We start from the raw sequence: 16,562 nt of genomic DNA, 5'->3' as shown, positions 1-16,562 counted from the left end.
AGTTTCACTGTAGTAGAGTTCATTTACATGACAGAGACGTTAGTTAACGCCCATCTCCGCTGTGTCCAATGAAAGGACGCAGCTCCAGCATGTGGCCAATGAGAAACGAGCCTTTCCGAGGTTTTCCGCTTTCCCTGACGTACTTGACAGATTCGATTTTAGATTGAGAGTTCAAGATGGCCGCCTCAGGTAAGAGTTTTAATTTATATCTACACTTGAAAATAAATCATTGGCGACGTGAGAACGATCTGTTAGCACTCGAAATAGACGCAACGCGGAACAAGTACTGTATGTGCTATGTTTTGGATGACGAAGGAACAAGTCACCGCAGACTAAGCGGAGAAAGCAGCAGCAACAGCTCAGGAGCCGACGCAGTGGTAAAACCCCCGAAGTTCGCAGACGTTTTAGACTGGGCTGGCAACGAGTAGCTGAAAAGTACTCTAGCCATTTTGTAGCTACATAATCTCTTCCACTACGGCCACAGCTTAGCCTGGGAACAACTGCGTTTCGAGCCGAGTTCACACTTGGATCTGCTCGAATGACATCGACCGTATGCTGTTAGTTGCCATTGCCCGCTGAACTATTTGGCAAGGCAGTTTAAAGTGGCCGAGTCAAGAGAAACATGGCTACCTACAACTCAAAATGTCACAGACAGTAGACAAATCCCACGCTAAGCTAAGTGGCTAACATTACATATCGTTAGCATCACTCATCTGTGACTTCTAAGTTTGCAGCTTCGGCGTTTCACGAGTAATGGCTTGTATCAACTGTTATTCCCACCATTCAAAGTACAGCCCATTGGAGAAAGGCAAGCGTACCCTGCCACCCACCCTCAACGTTTACATCGTTGGTCATAACGATTTGGTATTCTTTTGCTTCTCTGAAATGGTCATGTTCAACAATATATATATATATATATATTTTTTTTTTGCTTCTTTGCTCTTTTCAACACGAATACGTATTGCCCAGCCCCACAACTAAACCTGTTTATTTTGTTGCAGGTTGCAAGTAAACAGTTTAGTCTTTTGGATCCACTTCCCCATGACTCTCACCTGAGGTATTGGTGTCAAGTATAGAATCCCCCTCCTGATCCTCTCGTCATGTCCTCCACCTCCTCCTACTCCTCCTCAGGAGAAACTAGTCCGGAGGATCCACCCCGAGGTGGGGGCACTATCCGAGTCTACCTCCCAAACAAGCAAAGGACTGTGGTGAGTGAGAAAGTAGCTCGATGATGCTCTTTATCATTCATTCTCAGTTTTGTGCATCTGTAAAAAAATAATAAAATTATGCGGCAACTAGATGAATTAGTGATGGTTCACTGTGAAAGAACTGGCTGGTTTTAAGTGTAATTACTCGCACAAACTTTGACATATTTGTCACTTTGTCAACGAGTGTGAAAATTAGCATTTGGTCTGGCAGATGGTGCTTTTCATCATCCTGCCCTCTTCTGATTTATGATTCAAATTCAATGTATTCCACCTTGTCACATTTGTTCATATTATGAATTATAATGCATTCTATATACATCTTGATTATATTGTGGTGAGCATGTTTGCTTCAGCCAAGAGGTCGTGGGCTTGAATCTAGGCACATGCCCTCCTATGTGGAGTTTTTATGTTCTGCCCACACTTGAGTGGGTTTTCTCTGGGTACTGTACTCAGGCTACCATTGACATTCCAAAAACCTGCATATTTAATTAGTTAAAGACTGCCAGTTGCTGCTTGTTGTGAGTGTGAATGGTTGTGTGTGCCTGTGTATGAGAGAGAGAGATGTGGTATGGTAAATGGTTGGGGGAATTGATATATTTTATATGGCTTCAATTTCTAAAAGGTGTTTCAAGATAAGCTGTTTCAGTATAAAGCTGACATTTTCACTTAAACCATTCAAATTAAAATACATTGCCTTTGAATGTGACATTGTCAATGTTATTGAAGAGCGGTCTCCGTTTCACAGGTGAATGTTCGCCAAGGACAGACGGTGTATGAGAGTCTAGATAAAGCACTTAAAGTGAGAGGCTTAAGCCAAGACTGCTGTGCTGTATTCCGCCTTCTCGAAGGGTAAGCTTGCATCATGTTGTGCTAAGGTTTGACAAACATAAGAAAAACGGGCTACAAATGTTTGGTTTGAAATGCAGTCCCCTCCAAAAGTATTGTAACGGTATATTCAGTTCCATTATTTTTGTTGTATACTGAAGACATCTGAGTTTCAGACAAATGTTCAGAAGTCTAGCTTTTATTTCATGGTGTTGTCATCCATCCATAGACTGCTCTCTAGTTTTTGTTTGCCTAATTTTCACTGGTGAAACCCAAACCTAAAAACAAGCACAAACGTTGAAGTAATCACGCTAAAAGGCAACATCCAAATAACAACAAATACCCAACAGTCACATGTTCCAATACTTTTGTTCACTTGAAAAGTGAGTGGGTGTTTGAGTTTTTTAATTTTTAACGCATCTAAATGTAATTACCATATTTTCCGCACGAAAAGACGCACTGGATTATGAGGCGCACCTTCAATGAATGGCTATTTTGTAAAATTTATTTCATATATTAGACGCTTCGCACTAAAAGGTGCAATCTACAATGCGTCCGTTAGATGGTGCTACGCTCCTTCCATTCAACTCAAGAGGCGTCCTTCAACTTGAGAGGCGTTCATGACCGACCGCCTCTGAAAAATGTAAATGAACTATTACTGTACTTAAATGAAACTACGAAAATTGAAAATAATGCATTAAAACAGAAAATCAAGCAAGGAAATCACAAATTAATTCTGTATCCCCATACAGAATTTATTTTGTGATTTCCTCGCTTCATTTTCTTCGAGGTTTCATTGAAGTAAGAATTAATTCACGTTTTTCGTAGGCGGCCATGAACGCCTCTCGAGTCGAACGGAAGAAAGCACGGAGACAGACAAAGACGTACAGTACCTGTACTTGCTGAGACTGTGAAAACCATTAATAAAATCTGCGTTTAAAAAAATAATAAAACAACAACCACAGCTCTCATTTTTTCAACAAACTCAGGTGTGTCTTTGTCCGTCTCCTTCCCTTCTTTTCTTCCGGTCAACTTGAGAGGCGTTCATGACCGCCTCCGAAAAACCCATTGGCATTTCCTTTATCGTAGCTCCAAGAGTACAATCAGATAAGATAAAATACGAAAACCTTTAATAGTCTCACAATGGAGAAATTCCCAGTTCACAGCAGCAAAGTTATGAGAGGAAGAAGTCGAAGAACAATATAAATAGGAGCTGCTGGAAAGGCAGCCACTCTCGCGGCGCCATCTTGAAGTCAAAATAACACAAGATGTCAGTCGTAGATATTTATTCCTTTGTTGTGTATTCACAAATGATGAAATCACAATATAAATTCTGTAGGGGGGGCAATAGAATTATTTTTTGTTATAGCCTCGCTTGCTTTTCAGTTTTGATGTATTATTTTCAATTTTTGTAGTTTCATCGAATTAATCGTTAGTTTGCGTTTTTCGGTGGCGGTCTTGAACGCCTCTCGAGTCGAACGGAAGAAAGCACTGAGATAGACAAAGACGTACCTGTATTTGTTGAGACTGTTTTAAAAAATTAACACCACCGCTCTCCTTTTTCGGAGCTGCAACACATACTTATTTAATAAAGCAGTGACACAGTTCACTGAACCAACAGCAAGTTATAACATTGGAAGCATGTCTCAAGGAAGGAGCCATCTTGGAGTCGACGTATTACTATAATGACCATACAAAAGACGCACCGGATTTTAAGGCGCTCGGTGAGCTTTTAAGAAAATGGAAGACTTTTTGATGCGCCCAATAGTGCGGAAAATACGGTACCATCAAACAAAAGCTGCACTTATGAACTTCTCATATATCATCTCTTGATCTGAAATCCAAATGTCTTCAGTATATAAAAAAACAACAACAACAAAGGAATTGACCTTGCCGTTCCAGTACTTGTGGAAGGGACTGTAAGTATCCAAATAGCACAAGATGTCTCTGTTACAATAACAAGCCAATGTGGCTTCATTAATGTCATAGAATTTTTTTTTATGATGATAAGATACTGTTCCCATTTAAAGAGAACGCATCCTGGTTTGAGGCGGGTAACGAGTCAGATTTCCAAAATCGATTTGATTCACAGGAGCCCGATTCAATTTGATTCCCGATTCATTTTATTTGATTTTCAATTCAGTTAAGGATTTCACGATTTTTACTTTATTTTGGAAGACGTTCTCAGAACAAGCAATGCTCCAAATAGTAGAAACTTCTTGCTCTAACTTGGTGCATTTCAAAAAATTTGTATTTGCATTAAGAATTCAACCCAATGCAGTCACATGAATCGTGTATGTTTTATTGAACATTAGCTGATCAAAACATCCATGCACCCATCCATTTTCCGATCCACCCCCAAGTTTTCAAGAATTGCTCAAATGAATCTGAATTGAAACACTAGAAATTAGGAAAAAGGTCTAAAATTTGCCCCAAAAAGTTTTCCGCTTCGAGCAGGGGTGCCCATTATGCTGATCGCGATCGACCGGTAGCTTGCGGAATGGTCCCAAGTTGATCGCGAGGGCTGTAGAGGGAAAAAAACCCCAAATAAACAAACAACCATTTGTGTGTCTTTGTGCATGTTAGTAATATATTTTTTTGGTGTTAATGTACACTGCACCCTAACCATCCTATCAGTCTCACTTTTGCAAAAAGTATAAAAAAAAAAATAATAATAATAAAGCAAGTAAATCTTTAACACTACGTTGTCGCGTGACCTGCGTCACCAGAAGTTGCGAGCGCTCAGCAGTCTGCAATTGCAGCTTGTGATCGGAGCTGTTGCGCTATATCTTTTATCGTTATCACTATTGCCATTCAGAGTTTGTTTCGCGTACAACTCACCGGGGGCACGGGCAAAGAATAGGAATCTGGAGGGCCGGGGGAAGCATTTTCAAACAGTACACGTGAGCTACGATAGTTAACAGGCTGTCAAAGTGCCATCATACCTCCACGTCAGGCTGTTCCTCATCATGCCATGCATGTGTATGTGCGCGGTAACGGGTCGATCGTTGGACGTTGGTTGATTGAAAAGTAGATCCTCGGTCCAAAAAGTTTGGGCACCCCTGGTTTAGAGGGTGTGGATTTTTTTAGCTCATCGCTAAAAAGAAAATGCAATTTTTGGCTGTGGAAACAGCTTTTGATACCACATACAGTAACATGTTTTGACTGGATATTGAATCACACATGCACATTGTAGTCGCGACAAATGGCGGCCAATGATAAAGAAAGCTCGATCAGCAATCTGTCCATGATCAATGTTGTTGAGACAACAGAGTGTCTTATGGCAGAAAGTGATGCTCCAACATGATGTCGTCTCTCTTGGCGCAATCTCCTCCCTTCTCAATATTTGCAAAATAATGACAAATGCAAGCAGCCAAAAGTCGCATGTTTGTTTTTGCACATTTTCACGAAATTCGCTTAAATTTGAAACATTTGTATGGAACCCCCATTATTGTGCATTGTTTGTGTGCTGCTTTCAGTTTGATGATCGATTTGCTATACTCCATTTCCCAAATGTTGGGAATCTATGCTTCTATGGATGTCTGTTTTTATTGATTGTACTGATTTGTAAAAACAATACATAGTCACAGGTTTTGCTTCAGTGATATGAGGGAATATGAACTTTAAGGCATTAAGATAAATTTATAGACAAATATAATTTAATGACTGCAGGAATGAGTACATATTTTGGCATACATCACAGATTGTAGTGGAGTCAGCAGTCCTTCAGTGTGGCTCAGGACCCAAGAATGTGGTCACATGCAGCCCGGACCACCTCTGTACTGGATGCATTCAACCTATATTGCGGTTTACTTTTGGTTAAATCACTCAGGAATAACGAACTAAAACTATGCCAATAGATTTTATGACCTGCGACGGGTGGCCTTACAAGGGCTCTTGTTCAGTGTAGTACTGTATGTGTAAAAGAAATACTGTTACATGCTTTTTGTTGTTGTGCTCAGTTAAGGTGTGTGTGTGTGTGTGTGTGTGTGTGTGTGTATACACGCACTGATGATTTCTGTTAATTGCATATTTATCACACACAAAGATTCATCAGACCAATTTTAATATCACACAGCTACAACCCAAGGAAATACAAAATGCAATTTCTAAATGTGAATTTATTTAGACAAAAAAATAATAATTCCAGACCAACTGTGCCATAAGAAAAACTAATTGCCCCTTTGTGCCACCCATGGCAGCAATAATTGAAATCCAGCATTAGCGGTAATTGGTGATGAGTCTTTCACATCGCTGTTGAGGAATTTTGGCCCACTCTTCTTCGTAGAATTGCTTCAACTCCGCCATATAAGTGTTTTCTAGCATTAACTGCTCATTTAAGGTCACACCTCAGCATCTCAATTGGATTCAAATCCAGACTTTGACTTGGCCACTCCAAAACCTTTATTTATCCATCCATCCATCCATCTATCTATTCATCCATACATCCATACATCCATCTAAGCAAGCCATTCGGAGCTGGACTTGCAGGTGCGTTTTGGATCGTTGTCCTACTGCATGATCCAGGAGCGCTTTAGTTTGAGGGCGCATATTGACTGTTGGTCGGATGTTCTCCTTCAAGATTTTCTGTTAGACATCAGAATTCATTGTCCCATCAATCACATCAAGTTGTCCTGGTCCTGAGGAAGCAAAGCAGACACAAAACATCACACTGCCACCACCATGCTTCACTCTTGGCATAATTTTCTTTTTATTAAATGCTGTGCCATTTTTACCTCAGATGGAACATGGCACATCTTCCAAAAAGTTACATTTTTAACTCGTAGACTTTTTTTTTTTTTCAAAAGCCTTGAGAATGATCAATGATCAAGATGTCTCTTGGCAAATGTGAGATGAGCCTTTGTGTTCTTGTTAGACAGCAGTGGTTTTCGCCTGGGACCGCTCCCATATTTGCCATTTTTGGCCAGTGTCTTATGGTCGAGTCGTGAACACCGACCTGAACTGAGGCCAGCGAGGTCTGGAGTTCTACGGATGTTGTTCTAGGTCAGGGGTGCCCAACCGTTTTTGACCGAAGATAGACCTTTTAAGCTACCGACCTCCCGCGATCGACGCGTTACCGCATGTGCATGCATACACACACGCATGCCATGATGAGCAACAGCCATAACGGCCCAGATACAAGTAGATACAAGAACTTGTGCGTTTGTAAAAAGGAATCAGTGCCTACCTCAGTGATAATCTTACAGTTTACCCCCAGCGAGTCCCAGGGACTCGCTGATCAGAAAAGTATGAGTCCCATTATGCATTTAGAGAGTCCCAAATTTCAAATTCTGAAATGGTATACTGATTCAATTGTATATGATAATATCACAAAAAACAACAATATCCATTGATAATAGGTTTATTTCTTATAAACAAATGTTGCAAAAAATTAAATAATTCAGGCATACAAGATTAACAATGAACATCAGCAGCTGTGTACTCCAGGTCTATTCAACAAAATAAATGGATCAAAATATGTTGTACTCATATGGCATCATGAATACAACATAGCACAAAATCTGAGTGTGTTTTCCAGTCTCACACCGCAAAGATTAATTTACTGGTAATCATTAATACAGGTAAATATTGATGTGGCTTGACATCCTCTTCCCAAGACGATGCATGGGTAATCTATCAATTTGACGAAAGAATCTACCACACATCATCGTTAGTTCTACTGACAGTTAACATTAGCATTACAGTACTACACCTTGTGACGAATGTTTTATTCATAAAGTTACCATGCTACAACCAGTAAATTATAGAATAACCAAGACTGTTTCATAATATTTTTCATAGCGATTAGCCTATAGATATAATGACCAATTTGCCTCGTAATCGTGCCTCTCGTCGTATCTCGCTCTCGTGTTCTGTGCATACGTCACAGGTGAGTTTAGTGATGCGCCCTTCGGACGATTCATACGAAAAATCAGACTGGCATTCCCATTTCTTAAATGTCGTAATTAGTAGACCTTTGTGTGTTTTTTTTCGCCGCCACCTCGAACTAGGGGTGTTCACACGGCAACATGGCATGAGAAGAGTTGATTACATACGGCGAGAATGCGTTGCTTTCGTGCTCTGTTGTACTTCCGTCATGTTTTTGTTTAATAACGACACAAGACATGATGGCTGGCAATAACAGTAGCAAGCGGCACCTTGCCTCTTGGGTTATACCATCTCAACTAGAACGGGGGTGGGGGGGGATAGTCCCCGAACATCATCTTTCCTTTTGTAGGAGACTGGACTGTCTCGAAGTTGTTTGTGTAGTTTGTTCCTTTGTTGTGTGTTCACAACCCCCCCCCCCCCCCCATCATGTCTGACAGTAGTTGCTTGAGTTGTGTATGTTTTAATAAGAACCAACACGACAGCTCTTTGTTTTCTATCATTTTGCTCCGCTGCAGAAACTGCCGTGTGACCGCAAGTGGGGCTGCACCGGTGCTACGCCGGAGTTAACACGCTCAGTGGCTTTGTACGTGTGACCGCTCCACCAAATTTGCTCCGGTGTAAAATATATCGCAACAAAATACATCGGTGCAGCACCGGAGCAAATGTGTGCCGTGTGAACACCCCTACTGTCATTCGCGCGATTCCTCAGTTTGCGGACTAAAATAGCAACCCGCATGCGCACGTAACATTATCTGTTCCGCCCCGCCAACACTGAAAACAAAACAAAACGAAAGTAAATTAGAAGAAACACACTCACACACCACGCCACAAACACACATACAGGCACAGTGAAATCGTGTTGATCACGTAGGAGAGATTCGATCGCATACAGTCAACTCGTGTGCGGTGACTTTTATGGGAAACCATTTTTCAGTACCGTCAAAAGTCGAGAGCTGATGCGGCGGAATGGGACGCACTTTGGCAGCGTCTTCAGTGTAACAACGTCACCATCATAGCTCACGTATATTGTTTTAAAAATGTTCTCCTGGCACTTCAGATTCCCATTCTTTACCAGTGGCATTGGTGAATTGTATATAAATCAAACTTTGAATCAGAATAATAAAAATATATGGCAGCAGCTCTAATCGCAAGCTGCAAGTGCAGACTGCTGACTTCTAACAACTTCCGGTGATGCAGGTCACGCGCCACCGTAGGTTAAAGGTGACCTGCTTTGTTGTAGTATTATTTTATTTTTTAAACTGAGAGGATGCTTAGGGTGCAGTGTGCACTAACACAAAAATATAGAATATGAATAACACGCACACAGACACACATTTTTTTAATCCCTCCACCCGCGCAATCGACTTGGGACCAGTTCGTGGGCTGCCGCTCTGGTTGGGCACCCCTATTCAGGTTCTTTTGCAACTTCCTCGATGAGTCGTCGTCGTCGCCGCACTCTTGGAATCATTGTAGCTGGTCAACCACTCCTGTTCCCAGTTGTATCCATTTGTGGATAATTGCTCTAACAGTGGTCTGCTGAAGGTCTAGAGTCTTGGAAATGGTTTTGTAATCTTTTCCATACTGATAGATTTCAATAACTTTTTTTTCCAATGTATTCTTCAATTTCTTTGCCTCGTGGTATGATGCGTTTGTTTCTTGATCGTGTAGCCTATGTCACTTTGTCTGACAAATGTTGTGTGATTTCATGCTTCAACAATTGTGGTGCTAGGGTGTTCCATGTGAAATTGAACTCAGCTTTCCCAAACGTGTTGCTTGTCACAGTTACTTTGTGACTTAACAAGGGGGGGGGGGGCAATTTTTCACACAGGGATATGTAGTTTTCGATTATTTTTTTTGTGTGTGTGTCTTAAAAATCTAATTGGCATTTAAGAAATTGCATTTTGTATATACTTGTGTAGTCTCTGTGGTTTGATGAACTTAAAGCTTTTGTGTGTGATAAATATGTGAATTCACAGAAATCAGGAAGGGGGCAAATAAACTATGTATATATCTATATCTATGTATGTACAGTATGTATATACAGTCAAACCTTGTTACGTTACTCGAGGGACTTGACAAATAACGTTTGTTATAATGGTTGCGTTGAAACCATTTCCAATAAAATGGTCGCCAACTACAGTATGAACATTTATAGATGTAAAAACATGAACATGTAATACAGTATAATCATGTCAATTACAAATATGTGTATACAGTATAAAAGAAAAAATTCAGTCAACAAATGAAAAGTACTTTCTCCAGTTCAAGATGTGCCGTGCCATTTTCGATCATCTTTCAATCTGTTGGCCTTGAGCTCTGCCTTGATTATGTTTTGTCATTATGAATGATGGTGGAAAATTGTTGACTTTACCGATTTGTTATCTCGGCTAAGCTTCGTCAGGGAGATTCCCTTTCGAAAGTGACCGATAATTTTAGCCTTCACAGACAGCAAGATTTGCTTACTTTTACCAGACATGTTTTCAGACCATGTGCTTGACCGCACCGTGCTTCTGGAAGTACAGTAATCCCTCGTTTATCGCGGTTAATGGGGACCAAAACCACCCGCAATAAACGAAAATCCGCGAAGTAGCGTCCAAATAAACATAAACAGGTAAAAAAAACAACGTGTTTTTTTTAAAGTCCGCAAACGGTCCGCGGGAAGCTGCAAAACAACAGTGAGTCACATAGAGCAACATATACAGTACTTTACTCCATGTATACTGTATGAAAAAAATAATAATAATAATAATAATTTTCTTTTTTTAATACGTTTGAAAAAATCCGCGATGCACTGAACCCGCGATAAACGAACCGCGAAGTAGCGAGGGATCACTGTACAACAATGGACAAGTCGATCACTACTGTTGCTCAGCAACGGAGGGGAATCCTGTGCTGTACAGTTTGTTCATAAGCAACATCGCAGTGGCATTTAGCTTGCCACTGTTCATTGTAACAAAGGCATTTTCACTATTTTGTGGGAAAAATCTGGTCGCTATAATGAAGTGTACATTATAAAGGTACCGTATTTTCACGACCATTCGGCGCACCGTATGGTTGGGCGCAGTCTCATTAATGGGTGCAATTTCTGTATTTTACACATAGACAAAACGCACTGTATTACTGGGCGCAATTTTAAAGTGGTAAAACATACGCCAGCTTAAACATACGGCATGCATGCGCGCACGCTAAAAACACGTTAGCTTGAAGCATACGGTAGCATGCCAAGACATAGATACAAGCTAAAAACACGTTTTTAAAAAGGCAACGGAAGCAAAACTGAGTTCCGTTGTATTTTATTTAGCCATCGTACAATGTACTCAAGTTTTTCGATCAATCATCACCCAGAAATCCATCAAAGTCCTCATCCTCTGTATCAGAATTGAACAATTGTGCAAGTACCGGTAATCCATCAAAAACGCCGTGTTCCCTCTCGTTGTCAGTCACTCTCATTGCCATGTGGCTCCACAGAAATGATGCCGGCTTTGCCAAAAACTCGAACAACAGTGCAAGCAGACACGTTCGTCCAAGCAGCCACAATCCACTCGCAAATTGTGGCGTAACTCGCCCGGCGCTGCCTCTCACTCTTTGTAAAGTTGTGTTTGCCATCGATCATTCATTGTTCCCATGCCGTTCGCAACTTTACTTTGAACGCCCGGTTGATGCCGATGTCCAGCGGTTGGAGTTCTTTAGTCAAGCCTCCGGGAATAACGGCAAGCTCAGAGTTCATTTGCTTGACTTGGTTTTTCACCGCTGCTGTGAGATGGGCACGCATGCCAAAAGCATAACCGATGGCTTGAAGTTTGAACTGAGCTTCGTAGGCGTGTCTCTTTGTAGAATTTATTTTCGGGGGTTCTTAGAAACCAAAACCGAAGTTGTTTTGCAACAATGCACATAGCCACACTCTATACAGGTGTTGGTACCTGCTTGTGGCGTCCCTTTAGCGTCCACTTACACGCCCACCCTTCACTCATTGGCGGACTTCTTCCCCGCATGCCTGTCGTCACTCACGTCTGCCTTTTCTCTCTCTCTCTCTCCATATATGTATATATACACGCCCACCCTTCACTGATTGGCCGACTTCTTTGCCGCATGCCTGTCCACAGTCACTTCCGCCTTTTCTCTATATAAACAGCGTGTCGGCTGTCAGTCAGGTTTTGGAACTCAGCACATACACAAGACGCTCCGCATCATAAGGCGTCCTGTCCATTTTGGAGAAAATTTAAGACTTTTAATGGCGCCTTATAGTCGTGAAAATACGGTATTCGTTGTCAGCAAAATGGGCAAGTGGGAAAAAAATTACGTGAAATCGGGACCCCCCACCCCACCCCCCAATTAAATTAAAAGTCTTTAACGTCATGCATTTTTCCCCAAATACATACAGTATGTGGTACTCAATTGTTTTAATTCTTGTTCTTGTCTTTTAATTACTCTTCTAGTCGGAAGAGACTGACAGACTGGGACACGGACATTACTCCTTTGGTTGGAGAGGAGCTATTAGTCGAGGTCCTGGATGACATTCCCCTTACCATGCACAACTATGTAAGTAGCAGGCAAAGCTGATTTTTTGATTCGTTTTATGACCTTTTTTGCACATAAATGTTCATCTGCTGCACAAATCCAATTTTACTCTGCACAGGTACGGAAAACTTTCTTCAAGCTGGCTTACTGTGATTTTTGCCACAAGTTCTTATTTAATGGCTTCAGGTGTCAGACATGTGGATACAAATTTCACCAGCTCTGCAGTAGCAAGGTACCTACTGTTTGCGTGGACATGGACACAGTCAGCAAACAGCGGTAAGTTGAATCACAGTTAAGTAAATGTGCTGGTCACACACCACACGCACACACACACACTCTACTTACGAATGTCCCTTAATAAGAAATTTTCAAGTTACGAAACGTCTCAACAGGAAAATATTGCCTCAAGTTACGAAAGGTAAAAATACAGTATGGGCTGCGACTTGCAGCTCAGAGTTTCCAACACTCCACTGCATTCAAAAACAAAACACAGAAGCGTGTGCATGTGTAGGGGAATATTTATCTGCTGTCGAGTGTTACATTCAACTGATAAGCAGTCAATGAAATCCTGGGAAGATGTTTGTCACCCAACGCCTTTGTCATTGTTACATTATTGCTTGCCTCACATTGTCATAACGGCAGACAAAGATAGTTTGGCCGCTGACGCGCCAGAGAGGACACTAAAATACGCTGGTTTGTTTAGTACAGTGATCCCTTGCTATTTCACGGTTCGTTTATCACGGATTCGGTGCATCGCGGATTTTTTCAAACATATTCATTAAAAAAAAACTTTTTTTTTCATGTACATGGAGTACAGAACTGTATATGTTGCTCTTTGTGACTCGCTGTTGTTTTGCAGCTTCTCACGGACCGTTTGCAGACAGAAAAGATATATATATACAGTATATATATATTTTTTTTTTTAGGCTTTCCCTGCCAGCATCTTGCACCCTGCAGTTATGTGTTGGATCGTCTCAGGTGCCTCTTTGCACAACCTACACCTTGGGTCTTGTCTGGTGTGGTATATCTGGGCCTCAATGGCTCTGGTGCTCAGGGCCTGCTCCTGAGCAGCCAGGATGAGTGCCTCTGTGCTGTCCTTCAGGCCAGCCCTCTCTAGCCACTGATAGGACTTCTTGAGATCGGCCACTTCAGTTATGGTCCGGTGGTACATCCCATGTAGGGGCTTGTCCTCCCATGATGGTCCCTCTTCCAGCGCCTCATCCTCTGTTCCCCATTGTCTGAGACATTCTCTGAGTACGTCATCCGTTGGAGCCTTCTCCTTGATGTATTCATGGAGCTTGGATGTTTCATCCTGGACAGTGGCTCTCACAGTGGCTCTCACACTCACTAGGCTTCCTTCCTTTCGGCTTGCGTACAGTCTCAGGGTGCTGGATTTGGGATGGAACCCTCCATGCATGGTTCGGAGCTTTCGGGTCTTAACGTCCGTGGTCTGAATCTCTTCCTTTGGCCACTTTATTATTTCTGCAGGGTATCTGATCACTGGCAGGGCATAGCTGTTTATTGCCCGGGTCTTATTCTTGGCATTGAGCTGGCTTCTTAGGACTTGCCTCACTCGCTGGAGGTATTTGGCCGTAGCCGCTTTCCTTGTTGCCAGTTGGAGGTTGCCATTGGCTTGTGGTATACCGAGGTACTTGTAGCTGTCCTCAATATCTGCTGTTGTTCCTTCAGGGAGTGAGACCCCTTCAGTGCGGACTACCTTTCCTCTCTTAGTCATCATCCGACTACATTTCTCAAGCCCGAATGACATCCCGATGTCGCTGCTGTAGATCCTGGTTGTGTGGATCAGGCAGTTTATGTCCCTTTCGCTCTTAGCGTACAGCTTTATGTCATCCATGTAGAGGAGGTGACTGATCGTAGCTCCATTTCTGAGGCGGTATCCATAGCCTGTCTTGGTGATTACTTGGCTTAGGGGGTTCAGTCCTATGCAGAACAGCAGTGGGGAGAGTGCATCACCTTGGTATATGCCACATTTGATGGACACTTGGGTAAGTGGCTTGCCATTGGCTTCAAGTGTGGTTTTCCACATCGAGTATTTCCACATCAGCATTTCATTCCACATGAGGTTTTCCTCATCGAGTTCGCAATGAAGGCTCTTAGGGTCCTGTTCACCTTATACAACTCCAAGCATTCAGTGAGCCATGTATGTGGCATCGAGTCATAGGCTTTCTTGTAATCAATCCAGGCTGTGCACAGGTTGGTACGTCGGGACCTGCAGTCTTGTGCGACTCTTCTGTCAACCAGGAGATGATGTTTGGCTCCTCTGGTATCTCTACCAATGCCCTTCTGTGCTTTGCTCATGTATTGATCCATGTGTCCACTTATCTTAGCCGCAATAATGCCTGACATGAGCTTCCATGTTGTGGAGAGACAGGTTATTGGCCGATAGTTGGATGGGACTGCACCCTTTGAGGGATCCTTCATGATCAGGATCGTTCGCCCTTCGGTTAGCCATCCTGGGTGAGTCCCATCCCTCAGCAGCCGTTTCATTTGTGCTGCTAGGCGCTCATGGAGTGCTGTGAGTTTCTTTAGCCAGTAGGTGTGGACCATGTCCGGGCCTGGTGCTGTCCAGTTTTCTTTCCAGACTCTTTCCTGTATGTCTGCCACTGTTATGGTAACTGGGTTCTGTTCAGGGAGGTTGCTGTGCTCCTCTCTCAGGGTCACCAGCCATTGTGCACTGCTGTTATGTGCAACCTCCTTCTCCCATATGCCTTTCCAGTACCTTTCAGTTTCCAGTCTTGGTGGGTCAGCTCTGTTGTTTGGACCCTGCCACTGAGCGTACACTTTCGCAGGTTGTGTTGCGAACAGCCTGTTTATTCGTCTGGCCTCATTCTCTTTCGTGTACCGCTTTAGGCAGCTGGACAAGGCTTGGAGCCTTTGTTTGGCAGTTTCGAGTGCTTCAGGTATGGTCATCTGGATGTACCTCTCGGGTATCGGCCTTTTCATCACACCTCTCTGGGCCTCCGTCAATTGACTCACATCTTTCCAAGCCGCCTTGATCTTGGCCTCCAACCGTCTTTTCCATGGTGGGTAACGTATCTCATGGCTTCCATGGTTGCTCTTATAGCCAAGCATCTCGAGGATCACTGATGCTGAAGCATCATTGGTTTCCGTGATCGTTACGGTAGGGATCGCCCTCAGTGCTGCATTCACACTTTCGATGAGACTTTCAGGTGGTACTTCACATCACCGTTGTAATCGGTTTCTAGGTTGCCCAGCTTTCATTCTCGCCATGATCTTAGCTTTCAGGTCAGTTGCTGCCTCGCTCAGCATTTCATTCATTGGGGCTGGCCTCCCAATCTCATCATCTGCATTCATTGGGGCTTGCCTCCCAATCTCTGGTATGACCTCCTCCTCTGATCTGGCAGCCTGGGGCCCTTCACCATGGAACCTGCGTTGTACCTCATCAATCTCAAGTTGTGACAGCAGTTGCCATTTGTGGATGTTGGAACACTGAGCTACTAGTTTTTTCGTGGTCAACCGTGACTGTGGGTTTCGAAGTAGCCATTTAGCCCACATTCTCTGCATGTAACCCCTCTGACTAGGGTTGCTTGAGTAGTAGCATTCCAACAGAGCCATGTTATCGCATCTCGCCCATCTCCGCTTTGTTCCAGTAGCCCATTTTTCATCAAGGTGCTCTGGTTCCCCAGCACCTGACGCAGACCTTGTTTGGCCGGGCGACGTCTGAGTCGGCATGTCATTCGTTTTATTGTCTCTCATCATTGTATGACGTAGGCATTAGCGTGAAGGATCTTGCCCAAGGACCCACACTGGATGGTGTTATGTGCTCATTTTTGTTTGTATATATATATATATATTTTTTTTTTTTTACCTGTATGTTAATTGGTCGCTACTTCGCGGATTTTCGTTTATCGCGGGTGGTTTTGGTCCCCATTAACCGCGATAAACGAGGGATTACTGTGTTAGCTAGCAACTTGTACGTCAAGCAGATGGATTTAGAATTAGTTCAAATGGATAAGCGCTTCAGAAAATGGATGGATGGATGGTTGGAAGAACCTGTGTTCTGCCGTTTGACAATGTATGGATGGCAATCCTGGTGATAAATGTAAGTATTTATCTTAAAGGTTGAAGCTTCATGAATAT

At 42.7% G+C, this 16,562-nt stretch overlaps 1 protein-coding gene across 1 annotated transcript in view; it reads left to right on the top strand.

Annotated features, from left to right (window-relative positions):
• The first annotated feature begins 139 nt into the window (after positions 1 to 139).
• The window catches only part of araf (A-Raf proto-oncogene, serine/threonine kinase), a 34,484-nt gene continuing 18,061 nt past the window's right edge, over positions 140 to 16,562 (top strand). The window contains exons 1-5 of the mRNA XM_086112548.1: positions 140 to 189; positions 1,002 to 1,208; positions 1,954 to 2,057; positions 12,359 to 12,461; positions 12,559 to 12,716. Of these exons, the coding sequence (XP_085968674.1) occupies positions 1,101 to 1,208; positions 1,954 to 2,057; positions 12,359 to 12,461; positions 12,559 to 12,716 (473 nt within the window). The 5' untranslated portion in view covers positions 140 to 189; positions 1,002 to 1,100. The remainder of the gene's footprint in view (positions 190 to 1,001; positions 1,209 to 1,953; positions 2,058 to 12,358; positions 12,462 to 12,558; positions 12,717 to 16,562) is intronic.

This window comes from Hippocampus guttulatus, chromosome 5 (genome assembly GCF_054856545.1).
Source record: "Hippocampus guttulatus isolate MCC_2025c chromosome 5, RoL_Hgut_1.0, whole genome shotgun sequence".
NCBI classification, from domain to species: domain Eukaryota; kingdom Metazoa; phylum Chordata; class Actinopteri; order Syngnathiformes; family Syngnathidae; genus Hippocampus; species Hippocampus guttulatus.
The sequence above is the reverse complement of the archived record's forward strand: the minus strand, read 5'-3'. Positions and strand labels throughout refer to the sequence as shown.